The 23,281-nt window shown below is 51.2% G+C and overlaps 1 protein-coding gene and 1 long non-coding RNA gene across 2 annotated transcripts; one reads left to right on the top strand and one right to left on the bottom strand.

Moving 5' to 3' along the window:
• The first annotated feature begins 351 nt into the window (after window positions 1-351).
• Window positions 352-2,987, top strand: LOC139358755 (uncharacterized). Its single transcript, XR_011614207.1, has 4 exons — window positions 352-483; window positions 878-1,380; window positions 1,706-1,815; window positions 2,856-2,987. It is a non-coding gene; the product is annotated as an uncharacterized lncRNA (long non-coding RNA).
• Window positions 1,906-23,274, bottom strand: LOC105464286 (RIB43A domain with coiled-coils 2). The gene is made up of 7 exons (XM_011712014.3): window positions 22,954-23,274; window positions 22,492-22,573; window positions 18,718-19,062; window positions 13,579-13,697; window positions 8,601-8,828; window positions 3,468-3,634; window positions 1,906-2,038 (listed from the first exon to the last, which is right to left on the bottom strand). The coding sequence occupies exons 1-7, from the start codon at window positions 23,065-23,067 to the stop codon at window positions 1,960-1,962; spliced, it is 1,134 nt and encodes a 377-aa protein (XP_011710316.1). The 5' UTR covers window positions 23,068-23,274; the 3' UTR covers window positions 1,906-1,959.
• Between the last annotated feature and the right edge of the window lie 7 nt (window positions 23,275-23,281).

The following is a 23,281-nucleotide window of genomic DNA, read 5'->3' as shown; positions in this document are numbered from 1 at the left end:
CTGGACTGCTAGAGCACACCCAGCCCTCTCTGCCTGGCTGACAACTCTCTCCAAGCTCCCCTTTTGCCTTCAGGATAAAGTCTGCAGCCTTCCTCGTAGGGCTCCACCTGCTCCTCACACCTTGGCCACAGGCCTCTTCCTTCTACCCCTACCCCACGCCAGCCCCCACGCCTTCTATGCGCTGACCTTCTCTCCTGGACACCCCAGTGCCTTTGTTTGTGCCTGCCAGCGAGTCCAGCCCCTTTGTCCACCGAAAAACCCTGCCGATCCTGAGGCTCAGGTGGAACGCCCGCCAGTGAAGGGTCTGAGCATGGGAAGAACCAAAGGGGCGCTCAGACGGAGGGGAAGGTGAGCGAAGCTGTCTGCACTGGAGTGTCGGAGTGTCCAGCTCTATCTCAGCTAAGGGCAATGTGTCAAGAGCTGCCATCTGTCAATGGCCCTGGGTATATGGCCCCACAAGAAACCCATGTGGAGAAGGAAGAGGTAACTGGGGTGGGGCGACCCAGTCATTTCTGAGTCTTGGGGCCAGAAATCCTGTCCTTGAGGTCAAGGACAGGGAGGGGGCTGGACTTAGTCTCCACTCTCAGTGGAAAATGCCTCCCCACACCTCCGGCCTGGCAATTTCCAAGTCACTCTTCCAGTGTGGCTTGCAGCAGATAGCTAGTTGTCCCCCACTATGTATTACTTCATTTGTATACAATTGTAGAATGATGGTCTGGTCACACGGCCAGCCAGCTAATCTTCCCAGCCTCCATTCACCTAGGTGTGGTCACATGACTGAATTCTGGTCCATGGGATACAAGCAGAGGTGAAATGCACTTTCCATGCCATGTTGTCATGGAGAAGTAGCAAGCCGACCCCCTTCTTTTTTGGCCAGGGCATGGCAGGATTGGAGGCCGGAGCAGCATCCTGGACCACAAGATAGGAACTGTGTGGTGGTGGAGAGGACAGAGTCACAAGCTGGAAGGAGTCTCAGCAGAGCTACCATATGAGCTTGCACTTCTATGAGAGCAGAAATGAGCCTCTGGTTTTTTTTTGTTTTTTTTTTTTTTTTTTTTTTTTTTTTGAGACGGAGTCTCACTCTGTCGCCAGGCTGGCGTGCAGTGGTGCAATCTTGGCTCAGTGCAACCTCCACCTTCCGGGTTCAAGCGATTCTCCTGCCTCAGACTCCCAACTAGCTGGGACTACAGGTGTGCACCACCATGCCCAGCTAATTTTTGTATTTTTAGTAGAGACGGGGTTTCACCATGTTGCCCAGGATGGTCTTGAACTCCTGACCTCGTGATCCACCCACCTCAGCCTCCCAAAGTGTGGGGATTACAAGCGTGAGCCACCGCGCCCGGCCAAGCCTCTGTTGTTTCAAGGCCACTGCTGTTTCAGGTCAGTTTTAGGAGCCGGTCGAGTGAAGTGCCTGAGAGCCAGTTCTCCTTGGGTTCAATCCCAAGCACCCATAGTTCCTGGGGGTATGACCTCGCCAAGCCACTTAACATGTCTGTAACTCAGGTTATTCAACTAGAAAATGTGAGTAGTAAAAATACCCATCACCAGCTGTTGTGAGAATCAAATTAGTGAATTCTACATGAAGTGTGTGGATTTGCACATAGCTTTGCATTTGGGAGCAGTAACTATTACTGCAGCTGAACCTTGAGTCTGTGCGGAACACAGGCCCACCTTAAACACCACCTTAAATACCACCTCTCCCTAGGGTGGCCCTGAGCAGGCCCGTGTTGAGCTACTTCCCAGAGCCCCACCCAAGACCTTCACCGAGCTGAGCCGAACAGAAACTAATATTCCTCACAGAAATACAACGGAGAGGTTAGATAATTGTTTTGTCCACAGTGGACAATTACAGCTGAAGGGTACTTGTGGCCCAAGGAGTGTATTTTTAAAAAAGCAATGTGACTCTTTAAGGCTGTCACTCTTTATATGTGAATGACGGGAACAAGAGTGTCTTCCTCATTATCGACTTCCTGTATTAAATTGTGTGAAATAATCTCCCGTGGGTTGATTTGTATAGACTTCATTCATGTATTTTTTCCTGATAACAAAACGAGAAAAAAAGTCAGCAAATGTGTATACTTCCTAAATATTCTGTCTTTTTTTTTTTGAAAAGGCACACAAACTTTTTATTAGTGTGTTATCCCCAAAATACAGAATACAGTTCACATCTAATGAGCCCCCCTAGAATGATCCATCTCAACCACTCCTCGGCGGCGAGGGTCATTTGATAATTACACTGCAGGTAGATGAGGGACTTACACCAGTAACAGTTGGGGACATAGGAAAATTAAATCTCCATGGGTGTGACTGTACACTTTGTTCACCCCATTTGATTTGTCAGATCATTCTTTTCTTTTTTTAGAGACAAAGTCTTGCTCTGTCATCCAGGGTAGAGTGCAGTGGTGTGATCATAGCTCACTGCAGCCGCTAGCTCCTGGGCTCAGGGCGATCCTCCTGCCTCAGCCTCCCCAGTAGCTGGGATTTCAACCATGCGCCAACCATGCCTGGCTTTTCAGATCATTCTTTTTTTTTTTTTTTTTTTTTTTGAGACGGAGTTTTGCTCTTGTTGCCCAGGCTGGAGTGCAATGGCACAATCTCGGCTCCCTGCAAACTCTACCTCCCGGGTTCAAGCAATTCTCCTGCCTCAGCCTCCCAAGTAGCTGGGATTACAGGCATATGCCACTGTACCCAGCTAATTTTTGTATTTTTAGTAGAGATGGGGTTTCACCATGTTGGCCAGTCTGGTCTCGAACTCCTGACCTCGTAATCTGCCCACCTCAGCTCCCAAAGTGCTGGGATTACAGGTGTGAGCCACTGCGCCCGGCCCTCAGATCATTCTTAATGCTCCTTTTTAGGCCCTCAGCAGAAGTGATGATAACAGATGGACCAACCAGCAACCAGACATCTGATTGGAGAAAATATTCCTGGGCCCCTCCTGAGTTTAAGCCAAGAGCTTGATAAATAAGTAAATAAATATTGTGTTTTTCAGTTGCGAGTTCACCTATTTACTTGCATTTGACATCTTCCTGTAGCTGGAACTCTGAACTCTTGGGGTCCTGTCTATAACCAAGAGACTCCAGGCTTTTTGGGGGCAGCCCAGGGAGCCCCTCTCTCTGCCTGGAAAGCCATCCCTGAGTAGGTAATGCCATCCTCCTCCTGGGTCTCAGCCATGAAGCCTCCTCCAGGAAGCCTTCCTGACTCCCCCAGCAGACTCAGTGTTCTTCTCTGGGGCTTTCTGGTGTGGAAAAGCCCCATGCACCCTGTGTGGACAGCAGTGACCACACAGGTCACTGTCATTGGGTTGGGTCTGTCAACCCAAGCCAGCCCACTTGAGGTCCACAGTGTCCAGATGAGGACCACCAGGCCGGGGTGTTTCCCCTCCTGGCCCCTCCTTGTCCTCAACCTCCACAGCCCTGCAGTCCCTCCACCAGGTCCCCCCCCTGGCCCTGGTCCCACCCAGCACTCACTGCAAACGCTGCTCCTTGGCCAGGCTGAGGTTGCTGCTGTCCAGAGCTCTGCGCAGGTCACGCTGCTGCCGCCGCTGCTGCCGCTCAAACAGCAGGGCGGCGCGGGCCCCCTGAATCCTCCGCCGGTCCCAGTCCAGGTCTCGCTGGTGCTTTTCTTCCTGGAGCCTCTGGAAGGAAAAGAGGCGGCTCACCACTGCCTTTCCCCAGAGCCAAAGAGCCCCAGGGGATTGTCTAGGGGGCCTGGCTTCTCATTCTACAGATGGGGAAACCAAGGCTCAGAGGAGGGGCAGGTTGGTGACCAATGTCATGCAGGAAGCCAGAGGAGACCCCCAGCCTGCCCTCATTCCACGTGGCCCGCTGTCCTCCCCCATCAGGAGGTGCTGGCTGTCCTCCTTCTCCTGAAGGCACAGAAGGGACTCAATTCCTACCACAGCCTCCACTCCCGGCTGCCGGGCTCCCAGGTGCAGGCCGGGCCCAGAATCTCCCTCCTCAGGTCCTCAGGGGGCTCCCTGACTCGGTCAGCAGTCAGATGCCACCTCCAAGAGCCATGGCCAGCTGTCCCACAACTGAACGCAGATCACCTGGGCAGCTTCCAGAACATGCACACACCATAGCCTCACCCGGTGACAAGAAGCTCATGGTCCCAGAGGGGCACCCCGACCCCTGAGTTGCTGTGTTTCAGCTCATTCCTCACTGCCCTCCTCACTGTGAAAACTCCGGGGCCTTGGAAGAGGACGCTGGATTTGTGTGGAGGGAGGGGCACTTGCCCACGTGTTGTCAGCTTTGTTAGGGCTGAAGACGGGTCCCCTTTGCCCACTTTTGCCATTTTTAGGGCAGAGCCTCCTCCCGCCAAATAAGCAAGGATAAGTGTCCGGTGAGTGGCACGGGGGTCTGGGCGGCCCCATCCTGGGACTGAGGGCAGGCTGGTGGGCTTTGCCACCCACGAGGCAAGTCACCTGCTCTCACGAACCTCAGTGTCCCCCGCTGTAAAGCCAGGCTGCTGTCAGGAGCCCGGGGTCATCACAAGAGCTGCTTGGTGGCAAACAGGGAATGGCATGGGAAACAGTCAGCCGGGCTAAGAGCAAAGCAGACAGCCCAGCTGTTTGCTGCGAGATTCCAGCCTTCCCAGTTACCTCCACGCACAGAAGGGGATGGAGGCAAGGACCCAGAAAGGAAGGGGCAGTATTTCTGAGTGGGGAGGTTTTTCCCCCTTTGTGCTTTTCTGTCTTCTTAATTTTCTTTTTTTTTTTTTTTTTTTGTTGTTGAGACGGAGTCTCGCTCTGTCGCCCGGGCTGGAGTGCAGTGGCCGGATCTCAGCTCACTGCAAGCTCCGCCTCCTGGGTTTACGCCATTCTCCTGCCTCAGCCTCCCGTGTAGCTGGGACTACAGGCGCCCGCCACCTCGCCCGGCTAATTTTTTGTATTTTTAGTAGAGACGGGGTTTCACCGTGTTAGCCAGGATGGTCTCGATCTCCTGACCTCGTGATCTCGGCCTCCCAAAGTGCTAGGATTACAGGCTTGAGCCACCGCGCCCGGCGTCTTCTTAATTTTCTATAAAAAATGAAAACTAGACAGCAATGCTGCTTTCAGGATGGCTGATCTTCTGTGCCAGACAGTCCAGGCAGAGCTGCGTCCTGAAGCACAGAGCAGGGCCCTGGACCCCAATTCCAGCCCCAGCACCCTTTCCACCTTAGACTACATCCTGAACCTCACACCCGCGGCCTGCGCAGGTCCCGGCCCTACTGCAGCCTCCCACACACATGCACCTCTGGCCTGCAGGGAAGCAGGTGGGCGAGCTGCCGCCCCGACTCCTCATGCCCTGGTCCACACCACCGCCACTGTCCCTCCTCCTCCCCAGACCCACCAAATCAGAAGCTCACACCAACTATGCACCTGCCAGCCCAGCCTGGCCTCTCCCACTCACTCTGCAGGTTTGAGGCCCTCTCCAGATCTCTCCAGCCAGGATTCTCAGTGGTTTCAGCATATACAGAGACAGCCCTCTCCTGTCCCCAGCTGCTCAGTTCTCTCGCCTCCTCTCCGAAGACCTAGTCCCGGCTTCACCTTCTCACCCGCTGGGCACACCCTACCAGTGGGTCTCAAACCTGAGTGGGCATCAGAATCCCCTGGGGGCTTTTGAAATCACAGACTGCGGGCCCCACCCAGCCGATGCTGCAGGTCCGGAGACCCTCCCTTTGGGACCCTCCACCCTTCCCTTGTTATTACCAATAACGCTGCCCCCACAGTCTCACTGCTCTAACCCGCCTCTTCCACTCTCTCCAAGTCCCTGATTCCAATGATGATGCCCCCCGCGAAGTGTGACCTCCAGTCCGCTGGCCGCCACTTTTCCAATCTCTCTCTGGCCTCCTGGTTAGTCTCATGGAAGACGCTCCCAGGCTGCTACCCTCGGTCCCCTGAGTTCTTCACTTGGTCAGGCAGGCAGTGACCACGATGAATCCGGCTAAGCATGGGTGGGGACACCCCGACAGCACTCTCTGGGGTCACTTCAAGGTTATGACTATGACCCCCCAGTGGGCCCTGGGCACTGTCCGACCAGCCTGTCCCCTTCCTCCAGACTGTTCCCTTTCCAGTTCTTCTAGATGACCATTTACATTAACTCCCCCCAACCCTGCTCACTTCCACTTCTAAAAGGTAGAAAATGACGGTCACTTCAGTGGTCCTGAGCCACAGTCCCCAGAACAAATCAATTTCAGGTCTCATTTCTGTTCACCCACAAGCTCCTGCCCTGACGCCCCTTCCCGTGACTCCAATGACGGCTCCGAACTCCCAGGCCACACCAAGCCCTCAGCTAGCACTCCATGTCCCTTGCTCTCTGCAGCCCAGGGACATGGCTCCAGCAAGTGTCTCCTCAGGCATCAATGCCCCCTCTACTGCATCACTCCAGTTGAATGACAAGCATGCTGTTATTTCTACAATCAAGACAAACAAAAACCTTCCCTTCACCCCACGGCCCCCACCAGCTCCCACTCCATTTCTCTGCACCCTTTATAGCAAACGCCTTGTAAGTGCTGTCTACATGTGCCATCTCCATTTGTTTCCTGCCTGTTCTCTCTTGAGCCCACTAGGCTGGAGGCCCCACTCCTCTGCCAAATGTGCTCCTTCCTGACGGGGTCCCCGGTGACTGCCATGGTGCCGGATCCAGCGTTTAGCCTGCAGCCTGGCAGCAGCGTTTGACCCAGGGGTTCTCCTCTCCTTCCCTCCCAAACACCTTTCCTCACTTGGCCTCCAGGAAACCACGGCTTGCATCTGTCCACCTCCCTGGCGGCCCCTTCTCAGATTCCTTTGCTCTTTATAAATAGTGGTGGTGAGAAGAGGGGTTCTGAGTGGGGAGCAGGACTCAGTCCTCAGCTTTAAATACTCTCTGTAGTGCCGGGCATGGTGGCTCACGCCTGTAATCCCAGCACTTTGGGAGGCTGAGGTGGGAGGATCATTTGAGATCAGGAGTTTGAGACCAGCCTGGCCAACATGATGATACCCTACCTCTACTAAAAATATAAAAATCAGCTGGATGTGGTGGTGCATGCCTGTAATCCCAGTTACTGGGGAGGCTGAGGCAGGAGATTCACTTGAACTTGGGAGGCAGAGGTTGCAGTGGGCCAAGATTGCACAACTGCACTCCAGCCTGGGTGATAGAGTGAGACTCTGTCTCAAAATGCATGCATACATACTCTCTGTAGGTGACGACTCACATTTATGCCTCTGGCCCAGACCTTGTTCTGAGCCCTGTGTTACATATCCAGCTGCCTCCTGGGCTTTAATTGGAGGCTGTGGCAGAAAATACTACTTGTCTCCCAGTAACCATTTTCCATTCTTCCTTAGTAAAAGAATCACCAGCACTTCACTGCTTGGAATAAACACATTTCCTTGACTTTTTTAGGGTTAGGGGCAACCTTGTGACTAAGTGTTGTCCAGTGAAATGTAAGTGGAAATCTCCTTCGAGTGTTCTCCATTCCTCCTTCCTGGTAGCTGGACTATGCATGTGATGGCTGGTGCTCGAGCAGCCATCGTCCACTAAGAAGTGAGAGCCAGGAGCCAAGGATAGCAGGACATCAGTCAATGACCACAGAGCTGCCATACTAGCCCTGAACTGTTTTCCTGAGGATTTACTTGCAAGAGAGAAAGTTCTATTTTGTTTAAGATGCTGTTATTTGTGGTTTTCTGCCACATTCAGGCAAATCTAATCCTAATAGATACAGATCTCTAATGAACTTTGCACACTTAATATATCCAAAATTGTAACTTTGATTTCCACCCCTCCCACCCCATCAACCTGCTCCTCCCACCATCTTCCCTATCTCTGGAAAAGCCAATTCCATCCCTCTAGTTGCTCAGGCCACAGGACCTGGAGTTGCCTTTAACTCCTCTCCTTCATACATCCCCACCCAAACATTCATCCGATATTGTCAACTGTACCTTCAACATAGATCCAGAATTTGACCATTGCTCAGCAACCCCACTGCCTGCCCCGTGGTCCCAGCCAGCATCGCCTCTCACTGTGAACACTGCAGAGGCCTTCCTGGAGATCTCCTTCCTTCCCCTTCAGCCCCTATAGTGTTCGCCCTCAATACAGGAGGATCATGCTGGGGGTCCTGTTCAACCTAAGTCAGATCCTGTCACTCCTCTGCCCAAAACCCTGCAGAGTTCCCCATCTCAGTCACAGAAGAGGCCAAAGTCCTCCCCAGTGGCCTGCCAGGACATTGACACTCTGCCTCTGAGGCCTCAGCACCTGCCCCTCTCCTCACTCCACTCCAGCCACCAGGCTCCTCGCTCTTCTCTGAGCAGGTCCGGCAGGGTCCTGCCTCAAGGCCTGTGCCCTTGCAGCTCGCCCTGCCCAGTCACCCTTTTCCCAGGCAGACACATGGCTCCCTCCCTACCCTCTTTTGGGTCTTTGCTTCAGTGTCTTCCCAGTCTACTGTTCTCTTTCTTGGCACGCCTACTCCTGATGCCACATCATATGGGTGTGAGACTATCTGGCTCTTGTCTCTCCCCCCCCCCCCCCAATTAGAAGGGAAATTCCTTGAGGGCAGGTCCTAGGGCAGAGCACAAGGCCTGCTACAACTACATTTGTGCCTGGAAGGCAGCTCTGCGGGCTCGGGAAAAGGGGCGGGGCAGCCACCAGCTTCTCCTGGACTTGCTGCTTCTGGACGAGGCGGATCTGCTCCAGCTGCTCCTGCGTCATGCCCTTCCAGCGGTCGGGGACCACACGGTGGGGCCCGAAGGAGCTGGCTGCCTGCTGCGGATTCTCGGAGAGCAGGTCCCCACGCAGCAGGTTGGTGATCTCAGTCAAGTTGTCCTCTTGTTCTTGCTTTTTCTCTCGCTTTTTCCTTTCCACTGACTCAATGGCCTAAGCAGGTGAAGACATTAAAGAAGATGGTCCGAGTGACCCCAGGGGTATTCTAACACCCAGGCCAGCAAACCTCACTGGGGGCCCTTGAGGGGAGGATATGCTAAGGGCAGCAGGAGTTCGGTGGAGGGGAGACTTGTCAGGCACGGATGCGGGAGGGTCCTTGAACCCCTGGCTGTCTGCACACTGCTGGGCGGGTGGGCTGGACTCGGGGGATCACCACCTGTTGGGTGTGTGCATAAGAGCTCTGGGTCTTGCACGAACTTGCCAAGGCAGGGAGCTCTCTCCTTGGATTAGGCCGCCACCCCACATGGGCCTGGCCCCAACCAAGGCACGGCTCTGTGCCCCTGGCAACCCTTGGACATCTGTGGGCTGCAAAGAACACTCAACAGAGTGATTTACAACAGTGGTGACTTCTAAATGGTAGAAAATGCACTGTCACTTCAGTGGTCCTGAGCCGCAGTGCCCAGTACAAAGCAATTCCAGGTCTCATTTCTGTTTGATTCCCTGGGGGGTTTCTGGCTGGGTGACCTGCACCAAGTCACCTCCCCTCTCTGGGCTGCAGTCATTTCTCTGTAAAGTCGGAAGATGGCTTTTAGGAGATATGTACTTGGGATAACAGTTGTCCTCAGTAACACACGGACAGGGCAGTTTGCAAGGAGCTGGCATTCCACAGGTGCTCACCGGAGGCCAGCTTGATGGAGTCACACAGCACACACTTTGTAGCTAGACAGGCCCAACTTCAAATACTGGACTTGCCACTGAGTACTCCCTAAGAAAGTCAGCTCATCCTTCCAAGCCTCCTTTTTTTTTTTTTTTTTTTGAGATGGAGTCTCGCTCTGTCAGAGTGCAGTGACGCAATCTCAACTCACTGCAACCTCCACCTGCCACGTTCAAGTGATTCTCCTGCCTCAGCCTCCCGAGTAGCTGGGATTACAGGCCTCTGCCACAACGCCCAGATGATTTTTTGTATTTTTAGTAGAGACGGGGTTTCACCATGTTGGCCAGGCTGGTCTCAAACTCCTGACCTCGTGATTTGCCCATCTCGGCCTCCCAAAGTGCTGGGATTACAAGCATGAGCCACTGTGCCCAGTCTCTTTCTGTTTTTTAAGACAGGGTTTCACTCTGTTGCCCAGGCTGGAGTGTAGTGGTGCACTCACAGCTCACTGCAGCCTCCACCTCCCAGGCTTGAGTGATTCTCCTACCTCAGTGTCTCAAACAGCTGGGACTATAGGGCCGTGCCACCACACCCGACTAATTAGAAAAAAGAATTTTAGAGACAAAGTCCCACTGTATTGCCCGGTCTAGTCATGAACTCCTGAGCTCAAGTGATCCTCTTGCCTCAGCTTCCCAAAGCGTTGAGATTACATACATGAGCCACCATGCCTGGGCCTGAGCCTGTTTCTTTGTCAGTTAAGTGGGATTAATCGTGCCTCTGTGGGAGGGCTGTTGAACACAGTGACTACTAAGAGCAGCTAATTGTTGCTAAAATTAAAAATAATAGTCAACCAGGTGGATCACCTGAGGTCAGGAGTTCAAGACCAGTGTGACCAACATGGTGAAACCCCATCTCTAGTAAAAATACAAAAAAAAAAAAAAAAAAATTAGTCAGGTGTGGTGGAGTGTACCTGTAATCCCAGCTACTTAGGAGGCTAAGGCAGGAGAATCGCTTGAACCTGGGAGGCAGATGTTGCAGTGAGCTGAGACGGCACCACTGCACTCCAGCCTGGGCGACAGAGTGAGACTTGGTCTCTAATAATAATAACAATAATAATAATGACCATCATCTGCTGAGTCCTGATCATGTGCCAAACTGTCCTGACCTGTCACGTGCATTACCATGTGAGTCCTCGCAGCCACCTTACTAGCAGGTGTGATGGCCAATACTGCTGACCATTCGCTATCAACAGTGTTCTTCCTGGGCACGGGGCAGAACTACGTGTCCTGCCCACTTAGAGTGAGTGTGGCCATGTGGCTTGCTTTCATTAGTGAAATGTGAGCAGGGGCAGCAGTACTGCTCCTGGGAGGATGCCTCGGGGGACTAGCCACATTCCTTCCCTCCTGTGCTGCCAGGATCCTCCGGCTGGCAGTCGCTCAGTCCCAGGGCCTGGGCTCCAAAGTGAGGATGCCGAGGAGCAGGCCTCACAGCCAGTCCACGGTGGGCAGGGAGCATGCATGGAACACCAACTTTCTGTTTAAGCCACTGAGACTGGTGGGTGCTTCTTACCCCAGCAAAAGGGTAAGCACATTCTCACTGACACAGAAGGGCGTTATCGCTTCCTCATTCTGCAGATGATCAAACCGAGGCAGTGGGTGGCCTGCCCAAGGCTGCAGGGCAGAGCGTGGTCTCGCACCCATGTGGTCAGGCTCCAGAGCCTGTGTGTCAGACCCTGATGCCACAACTGACACACGATGCCTCTCTGACGAAGTGAGCCCCAGCCCAAGAACTGGAGGCCCTCAGTGTGTCCTTCCTGTTGAACTGGACCAGCCTTCTTGGGCTTTTCTTTTGAGGATAGTTATCCAGAACCTTGTACTAATATCCCAGGTTAATCAAAAAGCCCAGTTCTAGTTAGGAACAGAGCTGCAGAAGCCGGAGGGCGGCTCTCCCCAGTGCAGGAGTGTTTGTGATGGCGCTGCCTCGCGGCGTCCACATGAGGAGCTGGGGGCTGAGAATACCAGGCAGGCTGTAGACGCCCATTCAACATCTTCTAGAATACAGGAATGAATCAACTGATGAAGGAGACAATAGGGTTTAGCAAAAGCTACCCCAAAGCCCAGCAGGAAGGGCTCCATAAACACTGGTTGAACTGATGAATGAATGAGTGAATTATCATCATCATCATCATCATCGCTTCCATAAACGAATGAGCGGATCACCAGCCAACAGTGGACTAATTGTCAAGGGTCGCATCCTGCCATTCACTTGCAGTGGGGACTGGAGCGAACAGACCCCCGTCTTTGGGCGCCCTCTGTAAAATGAAGGGCAGGGATGGATGATCTGTAAGACCTTTGCAGCTCACTGGGTGGTGAGCTCGGACTTCAGGTGTCTTGCTTTGCCCTTTGGTCCTCCCCAGCACCCAGTTGGCTCTCCTCATTCCTCTCCCCTGTGTTGAAAACTCACATTCTCTGGTGTCTGGTCCAGCCTCTCTAGGATTTTTGACTGCCTGCCCCCACCAGGAGGACAGTTTTGAGCTTGTATCTCCAATATATTTAGTTCACAGTGTGGTACTACTATATTTTAATGACAGCACATGCTTATAACTACATATGAACATAGAAATCAAAAGCGATGAGGTTAAAAATAAATATGAAGCAGGGCTCTGGTATCTGCTCTCCCACAGATCCTGCACAGCCTTCTTTGGGGACCATAGTTCTAGTTGACAAGCGAACCTGATCAACGAACCCAGGCAAAGTCCCCACCCACCAGATAATAGAATTGCATTTGAAAAGAAAACCTTGGCCGGGCGCGGTGGCTCAAGCCTGTAATCCCAGCACTTTGGGAGGCCGAGACGGGCGGATCACGAGGTCGGGAGATCGAGACCATCCTGGTTAACACGGTGAAACCCCGTCTCTACTAAAAAATACAAAAAACTAGCTGGGCGAGGTGGCGGGCGCCTGTAGTCCCCGAGGCAGGAGAATGGCGTGAACCCGGGAGGCGGAGCTTGCAGTGAGCTGAGATCCGGCCACTGCACTCCAGCCTGGGTGACAGAGCGAGACTCCGTCTCAAAAAAAAAAAAAAAAAAAGAAAAGAAAAGAAAACCTTGTCAGGGGAGGGAGAGATACCGGGATGAGCTCTAATTTCCAAAAGGAAAAGAGGGCCAGATGTGGTAATCCCAGCACTTTGCGAGGCTGAGGCGGGAGGATCGCTTGGGCTCAGGAGTTTGAGACCAGCCTGGGCAACATGGCAAAACCCTGTCTCTACAAAAACATACAAAAATTAGCCGGGCACGGTGGCGCATGCCTGTAGTCCTGGCTACTTGGATGGCTGAGGTGGGGGGATCACCTGAGCCTGGGAGGTCGAGGCTGCAGCGAGCCGTGATCGTGCCACTACACTTCAGCCTGGGCGATGGAGTGAGACCCCGTCTCAAAAACAAAAAAACCCAAAGAAACAAAAAGAAGAACCTACTTCAGCAACTTCAGCATCAGATTGGAGGGGAGGGGAGTGTGTGGGAGGAGGGGAGGGGAGTGTGTGGGAGGAGGGGAGGGGAGTGTGTGGGAGGAGGGGAGGGGAGTGTGTGGGAGGAGGGGAGGCAGAGTTTAGAGGGGAGGCAGGAGCTCTCAGGAGGCCCCATTGTCCGAGCTCATCATGATCTCCTTCATCATCCCCGCCATTGGTGAGCAGCCCAGTAGCTGTTCTCGGTAAAGGGGAAGTCTGAGAGGTGGGAAGAACGGAAACCAGCACCAGCCATTGGAGCAGAGCTAGGTGGTAACAGTCTAGGGTAATGTCACCATCCTTATGTTACAGTAGAAGAAACTGAGGTGTAGAAAGGTGAGCTGACTTCCCCAGGTTACATGGCTAGTTTGGTGGGTTTCCCTCCAAGATTCAGAGCTAAGGGACAGGACTGGGTCTCATCCTTCTCCATAATCAGGCATAATCAGGCAGCCCATCAGGGTCTCTGTCAGGGCTGGTGATGTGACCAGGGAAGCAGGCAGAGACTGGGATCCCAGGGAGGCCAGAGAGCCTTGGGAAGCCGTAGTGGGCTCATCCTCCCCTCCGGTCATCGAGCCCGGGGTCTCGGAGTACGTATACCTGGCTCTTGTTGAAGTCTTTCACAGATGCACAAACCGCCTTTCTGGTGGTGCCTTCCAGCTTCTGTAGGTGCTTGGCTGCCTCATCAAACTGCAGCCTTGTCTCTGTGTAGAGGGCCTCTGAAAGGAAGCAAGAAGCAATCAGACCAACCTGGCCACGGGAGCGCCTTCCCTCTGACATGTGGCCTTTCATGCCTTTGCCTCCTACCACGTCCTTACCCATGAGGACAGGAACAATAACGAAAGGACCTGCCTCTGAGGCTGTGGGAGAGTCAAGCTCCCAGAGGAGTGCTAGTGATCACCACTATGCTGGGGTCCTGGGACAGGCTGGTGGTGTGCCCCTTGCTGTCCTGCTCTATCCAGAGGCAGCTACATCCTTACAGTGGGCAAGAGGTACTCTACAGCCCCAGGAAATGACGTTTGAGACCTGCAGGACAAACAAAGTGGGTTGGGAGCAGATGCAGAGGTTTTGGGAAAGAATTCAGTGGAATCCAGAAGTGAAAGAACAAGAAACCCCACAGGACTCTACGGAGGAAGTGGGGCCAGATGACAGATATTGTGGGGTGACAGGAGGACTTGGTTAGGCCAGTGAGGAAGAGAAAGAGGAAGAGGAGGAGGTGAAGGGGTCAAGGTAGAAGGTCCAAACAGAAAAATGTGAAGATTTGGAGTCAAAGAGAGCAGGCTCACATCCCAGCTCAGATATTTCCTAGCTGTTAACCTCAACTATTACTTAGCCTCGCTGAGCCTGTGTCCATACCTGTGAAGCAGGACACACTTCCTTCGCAGAATTATTATTATTATTATTATTATTTGAGACGGAGTCTCGCTGCGTCGCCCAGGCTGGAGTGCAGTGGCGCATCTCAGCTCACTGCAACCTTTGCCTCCTGGGTTCCAGCGATTCTCCTGCCTCAGCCTCCGGGGTAGCTGGGATTACAGGTGTGCACCACCACGCCCAGTTCATCTTGTATTTTTGGTAGAGACAGGGTTTCACCATGTTGGTCAGGCTGCTCTTGAACTCCTGACCTCAGGTGATCCGCCTGCCTTGGCCTCCCAAAGTGTTGGGATTCCAGGCGTGAGCTACTGCGCCTGGCTTGCAGAACTATTAGGTTAAAAAAAAGTCATCGATCAGGTTTCTTCATTCAAGTATTTGTGCCCTGTGGGTCTCCTCACTGCCTCCAGAAACAAAGACCAAACTCTCATCTTCGATTCTGGCCTCTGAACAGTCAGTCAGCCTCACCTCTCACCGTCCATTTGTTCATTCATCCATTTAACATAGAGCCATGGAGAGCCGAGCATGGGGGTCCCACTTTGCTGGGCACAGGATACATAATGGGGAGTAAGACAGAAAGGGCTTTTCCTGCCTTCCTGGAACTTGCTGCCTAGGAGAGGAGACATCAACCAACACAGGAATCCAGAATAAATGTATTAATGCCAACTGTAGCAGTGACAGGGAGACAAGGACGGAGAGACCAAGAGGAAACATGCTGGGGGTGCCTGGCTGAGGCGGCTGAGGTTAGGGAGGAGGGTAGGGGATTGCTCCTCTGGGAGCAAATGCCGGTCGAGACCTGGAGGACGAAAGAAGTGGGTTGGGAGCAGGTGCAGAGGTTCTGGGCTGGGAAAGGATACAGTGGAATCCAGAAGTGAAAAAGGAAGGTGGCAGGAACACAGCAAGCAGAGGGGGCGGAGTCGACAGTGGAGAGGTGGGCGGGGCCCAGCATGCAGAGCCCGTGGGCTGCAGGAGGATTCTGCATCTCTTTCCAAGTGCTTGGGAAGCCATTAGTGGGCTTGAAGCTGGGATCGACGGGGTAGGGTGATGCTGTCCAACCCCGCATTTTTGTTTTTCTTTTTTTGAGACGAGTTTTGCTCTTGTTGCCCTGACTGGAATGCAGTGGCAGAGTCTCGGCTCACTGCAACCTCCACCTCCCGGGTTCAAGTGATTCTCCTGCCTCAGCCTGCCAAGCAGCTGGGATTATAGGCACATGCCACCACACCTAGCTAATTTTTGTATTTTTAGTAGAGACAGGGTTTCACCATGTTGGCCAGGCTTGTCTCAAACTCCTGACCTCAGATGATCCGCCCACCTTGGCCTCCCAAAGTGCTGGGATTACAGGCATGAGCCATCGTACCTGGCTGAACCCCACATTGTTTAAAAGTATCCCTGACTGCTGTGTTGGGAATGGATCAGAGAGGGGCAAGAAAGGCAGTGGAGGCCATCAGAAAGATCTCGGCAGAGGTCTGTCCAGCTGAGGTGGTGGCTTGCATCACAAGGGTGACAGCAGGGATAAAGACAAGAGGACAGTTCAAAATATATGCAGGAGGTAGAAGGGACAAGAGTTAGAGATGGCCTGGAGACGGAGGCGGGTCATGGATGATTCCCTAGACTTCTGGTTTAAGGGCAAGAGGTACCAGTGAGTGGGAGGAGAAAGATGGACAAAGGAGCAGATGCAGAAGAGGATCTAGGGCTGCTTTCCAATATGTTGTGAGGGGTCCCGTGAGATGTCAAGGAGACCGCTGAAGAACCAAGCATACAGCTGAAACAAAGCCTTTTGGCCAGAAGTGGAAATGTAGACCACTTGGGAGATGGATGAACCATACAACATGTCAATGATCAAGGCTATGGAGAAAAATAAAGCAAGGGGATAGGGAATGTGGGGTGGGAAGAGGGTACAGGGTTTAAAATAGGGGGTTGGGGAGGCCTCACTGATAAGACAGCATTTTAGCACAGCCCTGGAGGAGGACAGTGGTGATCCCTACAGATACCTGGGGAAAGACATTTCTAAGTAGAGGGAACAGCACACGCAAAGGCCCCAAGATGGAAGTGAGCCTGATGCACTCATGTCTGAAAACAGCAAGATAGTGTGGAAAGAATGGAGTGAGAGGGCAGCATAGCAGGAGATAAGGCCAGACTGTGAAGGCATTATAGGTCCCTGAAAAAAATCGTTTACTCTGAGTGAAATGGGGAGCTACCGTAGGATAAGGGGAGAGACCCAAAGAGCAGCTGAGAGATACTTTTTGTTGGTTTGTTTGATACAGTCTCTCTCTGTCGCCAGGCTGGAGTGCAGTGGCACAATCTTGGCTCACTGCAAGCTCTGCCTCCCAGGTTCATCTGCCTCAGCTTCCCGAGTCGAGTAGCTGGGACTACAGGTGACCGCTACCACGCCCGGCTAATTTTTTGTATTTTTAGTAAAGATGGAGTTTCACCGTGTTAGCCAGGATGGTCTCGATCTCCTAACCTCATGATCCGCCTGCCTCGGCCTCCCAAAGTGCTGGGATTACAGGCATGAGCCACCGCGCCCAGCCTTTTTTTTTTTTTTGAGACAGGGTCTCACTCTGTTGCCCAGGCTGGAGGGCGGGGGCACAATCAGGGCTTACTGCAGCCTTGACCTTCCAGGCTCAGTGATCCTCCTGCCTCAGCCTCCTGAGTAGCTGGGACTACATGGGCACGACACCATGGCCAGCTAACTTTTTAATTTTTTGTAGAGATGAGGTCTCACTTTGTTGCCCGGGCTGGCCTTGATCTCTTGGCTTCAAGTGATCTTTCCTCCTCGGCCTCCCAAACTGCTGAGATTGCAGGCGTGAGCCACTGCGCCCAGCCCAGAGATGCTGATAGCCTTAGTTCAGAACGGGAATGTTGGAGAGCGGGGAAAGTAGCTGAAAAATGGAGAGAAAAGAAGGAGTCAAGATTACCTGGGCTGGGGCCCAGGCAGCTAGAAGAAAGGAGCTGTCACGGATGTGGGTAGAAGGTCAGGTCTGCGGAGAAGAACAGAGTTATTGGACTTGTGCTGATCTTGCCAAGTGCATTAGACATCCAAGAGAAGTTAGATGGATTTATGAGTCTGGATTCAGGGAAGAGTCCAGGCCGGAGGTATAAACCTGAGAAATGATGGCCTATAGGTGGCATTTAAAGTCATGAGACCAGACGAGATCACTCAGGGGTGAGTTTAGCTGGTAGAGGAGAGCACTGGTGTGAACAACATCCAGAGGTTGAGTAGATGAGAAACCAACAAAGGACCTGGGTGGGAAGGGAACTAATAAGTGTGGTGTTCTGAAAGCTGAATTGTATGCGGACTTCGAGGAGGAGGAGGAGATCGACTGTGTGCTGTGCTGGTGTTAGGTCAAGATGCAGATGGAAAACTGACCTTGGATCGGGTGACACGGAGGTCACTGGTGAGGTTGGCCAGGGCAGTTCCAGTGGAGCAGGGAGGGCATAAATCTGGTAGGAGTGGGTTCAGAGAGAATGGGAGAAGAGGATCTGGGGAGACATCACTCATGGAGAGTAGACTGGGAAAGAAGAGGCTGGGAGGAGGATGAGCCGAACAAGGAGATTGCAAACTCACAAGCAGAGAGGAGGGGCTCAAGAAGGCCAAGTGTGTTCCTCTCTGTGCCCGGTCCCTGTTTTGTCTTCCTCATTGCTCCTCACTATTTCATTGCCCGCTGACACACCCCAAGAGAGCAGGGATGTTGCCGTCTTCCTTACCAGGTCTTCCCAGCACAGAGGTGGCTGGGAGGATCAGTGCTGCTCGAGTGCAGGCATGAAGAGGAGCCGGGAGAGCAGAATGCTACTGACCTCAGTGAGGATGCATTGGGCTTTCTGCAGTTCCCTCAGTGAGAGGCTGTTTCAGGCCTTGCAGCCTTTACCCAAGAGGTTCCCTGGACTTGGGGAGGCCTGGTGAGGGCATGTGACCACCATGCCTGCAACTACACCCCAAAGTCCCCCGTAGGAACTTCTACCACAGCACCCAAGAGACTTAGGAAGACCTGCATCTTTCCATTCATCTTCCCAGCAGACTGGGAGGGCAAGGACCGAGTGTGAGTTACACACCAGCATCCACCTAGGACCCCACCAGCACACCAGCATCCACCTAGGACCCCACCACAGCAAGTGTTTCCTGCATGACTGAGGCATGATTCGAGACGTTTCCCTCCTGGAGGGCAGGCTCTGACTTTTCTTTCCCCACAGGGCCAAAGCAGCATGTGGCTGTGCACATTAGTAGGACTTTAAAAAAAATCCCACAAAAACTGTAGGGTTGCTTAAAACAACAACAACAATAAGAAAAAAAAAAAAAAAAAACCAGAAAAACTGTAGCGATGGTTTGTTGAGGACAGCGTTGAGGCCAGCTCGTCTCTTCTGTTTCATTACCTGCGCATTGTTGTTCAGCACGGGCGTTCTTCCATTCCCTTTGCTGCTGCAAAGACCATTCTCTGTTTTGTTCCTCTTGGAATTTCTTCCTCTCGTGGAAGTTTAAATCCTCTCCCATGAATTTCTGCATTCCTGATATCGTATTCCGAATATCATTATCTGACTGCCGGGCTGGAAGATCTTTCTTAAGGGCTAGGGGGTCAGACAGATCAAATTCACGGCGAGTTTCTGGCTTCTGAAAGCTCTGCTGGAAGTCACTGATAGCCTTACAGAGATTTTTCCTATCCCTCTTTATCCGGTTTTCCAATATACACATGATTTTGTCATTTTGCCTCATTTCAGCAGCTGGAAGAGATATAGTACATCCATAAGCTTAGGATTCAGTGGAAAAAATAAATTCGAATCCATTTTATTTTTTATTATTTACTTTTTTAGAGATAGGGCCTCATTATGTTGCCTGGGCTGGTCTCCTGGCCTCCAGTGATCTTTCTGCCTCAGCCTCCTGAGTCGCTGGGATTACAGAAGTGAGCCACTGAACCCAGCCCATGAATCTACTTTAAAAAGTATTTTTTTCAGTGATTGCAAAAGTAATACAACCCTCCAAAAAAGTAAGACAGCCATTAAAGGATTAGTATCTTGAATATACAAAGAGTACCTACAAATCAATTTAAAAAAACCCAAAAACCCAACCCAATAAATGGGTAAAGTGTAGGAACAGCCAGGCAAATCACTATAAAGAAATCTGAGGCCGGGTGTGGTGGCTCACGCCTGTAATCCCAGCACTTTGGGAGGCCAAGGTGGGTGGATCACCTGAGGTTGGGAGCTCGAGACCAGCCTGCCCAACATGGTGAAACCCCGTCTCTGCTAAAAATACAAAATTAGCTGGGTGTGGTGGTGGGCACCTATAGTCCCAGCTACTTGGGAGGCTGAGGCAAAAGAATCACTTGAACCTGGGAGGTGGAGGTTGCTGTGAGCCAAGATCACACCACTGCACTCCAACCTGGGTGACAGAATGAGACTCTGTCCCCCCTCCACAAAATAAAATAAACAAAAAAAATAAAACCAGGTAACCAATACACTTATGAAAGGATGATCACCCATACAAGTTGGGAAACATCCAATGAATTGAAGGCAAAATATTTAAAATGCTAACAATGGCACATATTAGTATGGATGTGGGGAAACAAGATCTCTCATTTGCGGCTGGGCACGGTGGCTCATGCCTGTAATCCCAGCACTTTGAGAGGCTGAGGCAGGCGGATCACAAGGTCAAGAGATCGAGCTCATCCTGGCCAACATGATGAAATCCCATCTCTACTAAAAATACAAAAATTAGCTGGGCGTGGTGGCGCACGCCTGTAGTCACCGCTACTCGGGAGGCTGAGGCAGGAGAATCACTTGAACCTGGGAGGCGGAGACTGCAGTGAGCCGAGATCGGTCCACTGAACTCCAGCCTGGCGACACAGCGAGACTCTATCTCAAAAAAAAAAAAAAAAAAAAAAAAACAAACCTCTCATTTACTGCTTGTAGGAGTGTAACTTGGTACACTTACAACAAAACAATTTTGCAATATCCCATAAAACTACCTTTGACCCATCAATTCCACTTCTAGGTATCCCTGTCACATGTGCTAGGGACACAATTCATGGACAGTCATCGCAGTAGTGTCCACAGTGACAAAACAACTGAAAAAAATATCTAAACCAGCCATCAGTATGGGAATGGATGAAGAAACTGTAGTTAATTCATATAACAAAATATCATAAAACAATTAAAATGAATACTCTCTAAATGTGTATCATGGATTAATTTCAAAAATACAAACCTGAATGAAAGAAAAACATATTGCAAATGGATCTATTCAATAGGATACCATTTACGTAAATTTTAAAAACACATAAAAATGGCCGGGCGCAGTGGCTCACGCCTGTAATTCCAGCACTTTGGGAGGCCAAGGCGGGCGGATCACAAGGTCAGGAGATCGAGACCATCCTGGCTAACACAGTGAAACCCCGTCTCTGCTAAAAATACAAAAAATTAGCCGGGCGTGGTGGCGGGCGCCTGTAGTCCCAGCTACTCAGGAGGCTGAGGCAGGAGAATGGTGTGAACCCGGGAGGCGGAGCTTGCAGTGAGCCGAGATAGCACCACTGCACTGTAGCCTGGGCGACAGAGCGAGACTCCGTCTCAAAAAAAAAAAAAAAACACACACATAAAAACAATTTTATGTTGTTGTGAATACATACATAAACAGTGCAAGCATAAAAGTGTGTGGGGGCTGGGCCTGGTGGCTCATGCCTGTAATTCCAACACCTTGGGAGGCAGAGGCGGGATCACCTGAGGTCAGGAGTTCGAGACCAGCCTGGCCAACATGGTGAAACCTCATCTCTACTAAAAATACAAAAATCAGCCCAGCATGGTGGTGTGCACCTATAATCCCAGCTACTCAGGAGGCTGAGACAGGAGAATCGCTTGAACCCAGGAGGCAGAGGTTGTGGTGAGCTGAGATGGCGCCACAGCACTCCAGCCTGGACAACAGAGCAAGACTCTGTCTTAAAAAAAAAAAAAAAAAAAAAGCATGGGAATGATAAACACTTCTGAGGAGAAAGGAAGGGAAAATTAAGAGGTGGGGGGGTGTTGCTATATAAAAAACACAATTCTCAAAAAACACTCAAGATACCTGAAGCCAATTTGGCAAAATGTTAACATCTAGTCTGGTGGTGGGTACCTGTCACATTGTTTTTGTAAGATTGAATTACCTCATAACTAAAAATATTAATAAAAAAGATAAAATGTTTGCAACATACAGAACAGTATAAAGGAGAAAATAAAGTTTACTCATAATTCTATCCCTCCAACATTACCACTGCTAACATTTTGGCATATTTCCTTTCTGTCTTCTTCTAAGCATATTTAAAAATGTTTCAAAAACATAATAGCCCATTGTATGTACAATTTTGTATCCTGCTTTTTTTCTATTATAAAAATCTTTATGGTGTTTAAAAACACTGAAATTTCTTTTTTTTTTTTTTCAATTTATTTTTTGTAGAGATGGGGTCTTGCTTTGTTGCACAGGCATGTCTGGAGCTACTGGTCTCAAGTGATCCTCTAGTTTTAGCCTCTCAAAGTGTGAAATTTCAAGAATTGTTGAAATTGTTGGACATGATAGGGGAAAAGGAGTTCTATTTGAAGTGGAATAATAATACCTTGATTTGAATCATGTCTATCTCTGAGTCAGCTTGAGGGTGTGAGCGTGGACATATGTGTTGTCTGGTATAAACAGCTGTCCCCCATAGAGGGTCTTAAACTTTTGAGCAGAGAAAGTGAGTGTGTGTTTAAGGCTTTTCCTAGCCAGTTTTTTAAGAAAATGGAGGAAAACATACATTTATCGTTAAAATCGATTTACTATAATCCACATTCGAATTCAATAGCTGTTTTTATTTTAAGAGAAGAAGAATCAGTGCATTAAGTTAACTGAGCACAAGGAATTGTGAAATTTAAAAAGAGGAAGAGTATGAAAATGCCAACTTTTTATATATGTGAAGAAATGAGGGCTGGGCACAGTGGCTCATGCCTGAAGCTCCAGCACTTTGGGAGACTGATGTGGGAGGATCACTCGCACACAGGAGTTCCAGACCAGCCTGGGCAACATAGTGAGACCCTATTTCCATTAAAAAAAAAAAAAAAAAAGGCGGGGTTTGGGTGGGCGGTGTGGAAGACTGGAGTCTAAAGGCACACAATCCTAAACCAACAGATAAGCATTCAAGAAATGCTCACCAAAGGTTTCGTGTCTAGCTTTTTCAGTAGCTTCTTTTATCTTCTGGTCATGAACTTGAACATCCCAGGCTTCAGTGTCTCCCTATAAATGGAAAAACAGGGGAGAAGGGTTAGAGTCAGATAATTTTATTCAGTAATAACAATCCCACTTATTATTTTTAATCTCTGCCCCACTGTACACAAGTTGTAGAAAATCTGGCTCAGGGGAAGAGAACCGCTGGTGACTCCAGGCGAGCTCGAGACGGAGCATTATTGGGCCTGCTAAGGTCTCCTACAGCTTTGGCAAGGTCAAAGCATCGAATTCTTCCTCCCCTCAACCTCCTTCTCCCCCTGCAAAACCCGGTGCCGTTTGCAGCCTCCTGGCTCAGATGTTTCATCCTAGAACTCATCTCCTCTCCCCCTCCACGCCGCCCCTCGCCCGCATCTGCCGCTCTAACCTCGTCCCGGCCCCTGCCCTTTCACCCCAATGATCCTGTTTCTGGCGTTGAAGATCCGCTTCTGCCTGCACAGCTCCGCGTGCCTCCTCTTGGCCAGGCTGGCGTCCTGCCGCAAGTCCTTGGGCAGCGCCACCGCCATGGTCTGGGAACCCACGGAAAGCCTAAGGGGTTTTTAGAACACGCAGGATCAGAACAGACGATGAAAATAAGCAAGCTGTAGCGGAGGGGAGGTTGGCTCTCTGGGTCGGGCCGGAGAAAGACAAGCCTACAGCACTGTTTTCCGTCAGGCTCCCAGCGACGCCTCCGAGGTGCAGATCCTCCCGCTCCCTCGGAAATGTCAACAACTCGTTGCT

This window comes from Macaca nemestrina, chromosome 15, assembly GCF_043159975.1.
Source record: "Macaca nemestrina isolate mMacNem1 chromosome 15, mMacNem.hap1, whole genome shotgun sequence".
In the NCBI taxonomy this organism is placed as follows: domain Eukaryota; kingdom Metazoa; phylum Chordata; class Mammalia; order Primates; family Cercopithecidae; genus Macaca; species Macaca nemestrina.
This window is presented reverse-complemented; position numbering and strand designations above follow the sequence as displayed.

What these genes read in the sequence shown, in the direction of transcription:
- LOC105464286 (XM_011712014.3), bottom strand. Translation starts at nt 23,067, where the DNA reads ATGGCGGTGGCGCTGCCCAAGGACTTGCGGCAGGACGCCAGCCTGGCC. An exon ending in AAGACTTCAACAAGAGCCAG is followed by an intron (nt 8,829 to 13,578) that starts GTATACGTACTC and finishes TCACCTGCTTAG; the next exon opens with GCCATTGAGTCAGTGGAAAG. An exon ending in AGCAAGTCCAGGAGAAGCTG is followed by an intron (nt 3,635 to 8,600) that starts GTGGCTGCCCCG and finishes TTTTCCTTCCAG; the next exon opens with AGGCTCCAGGAAGAAAAGCA.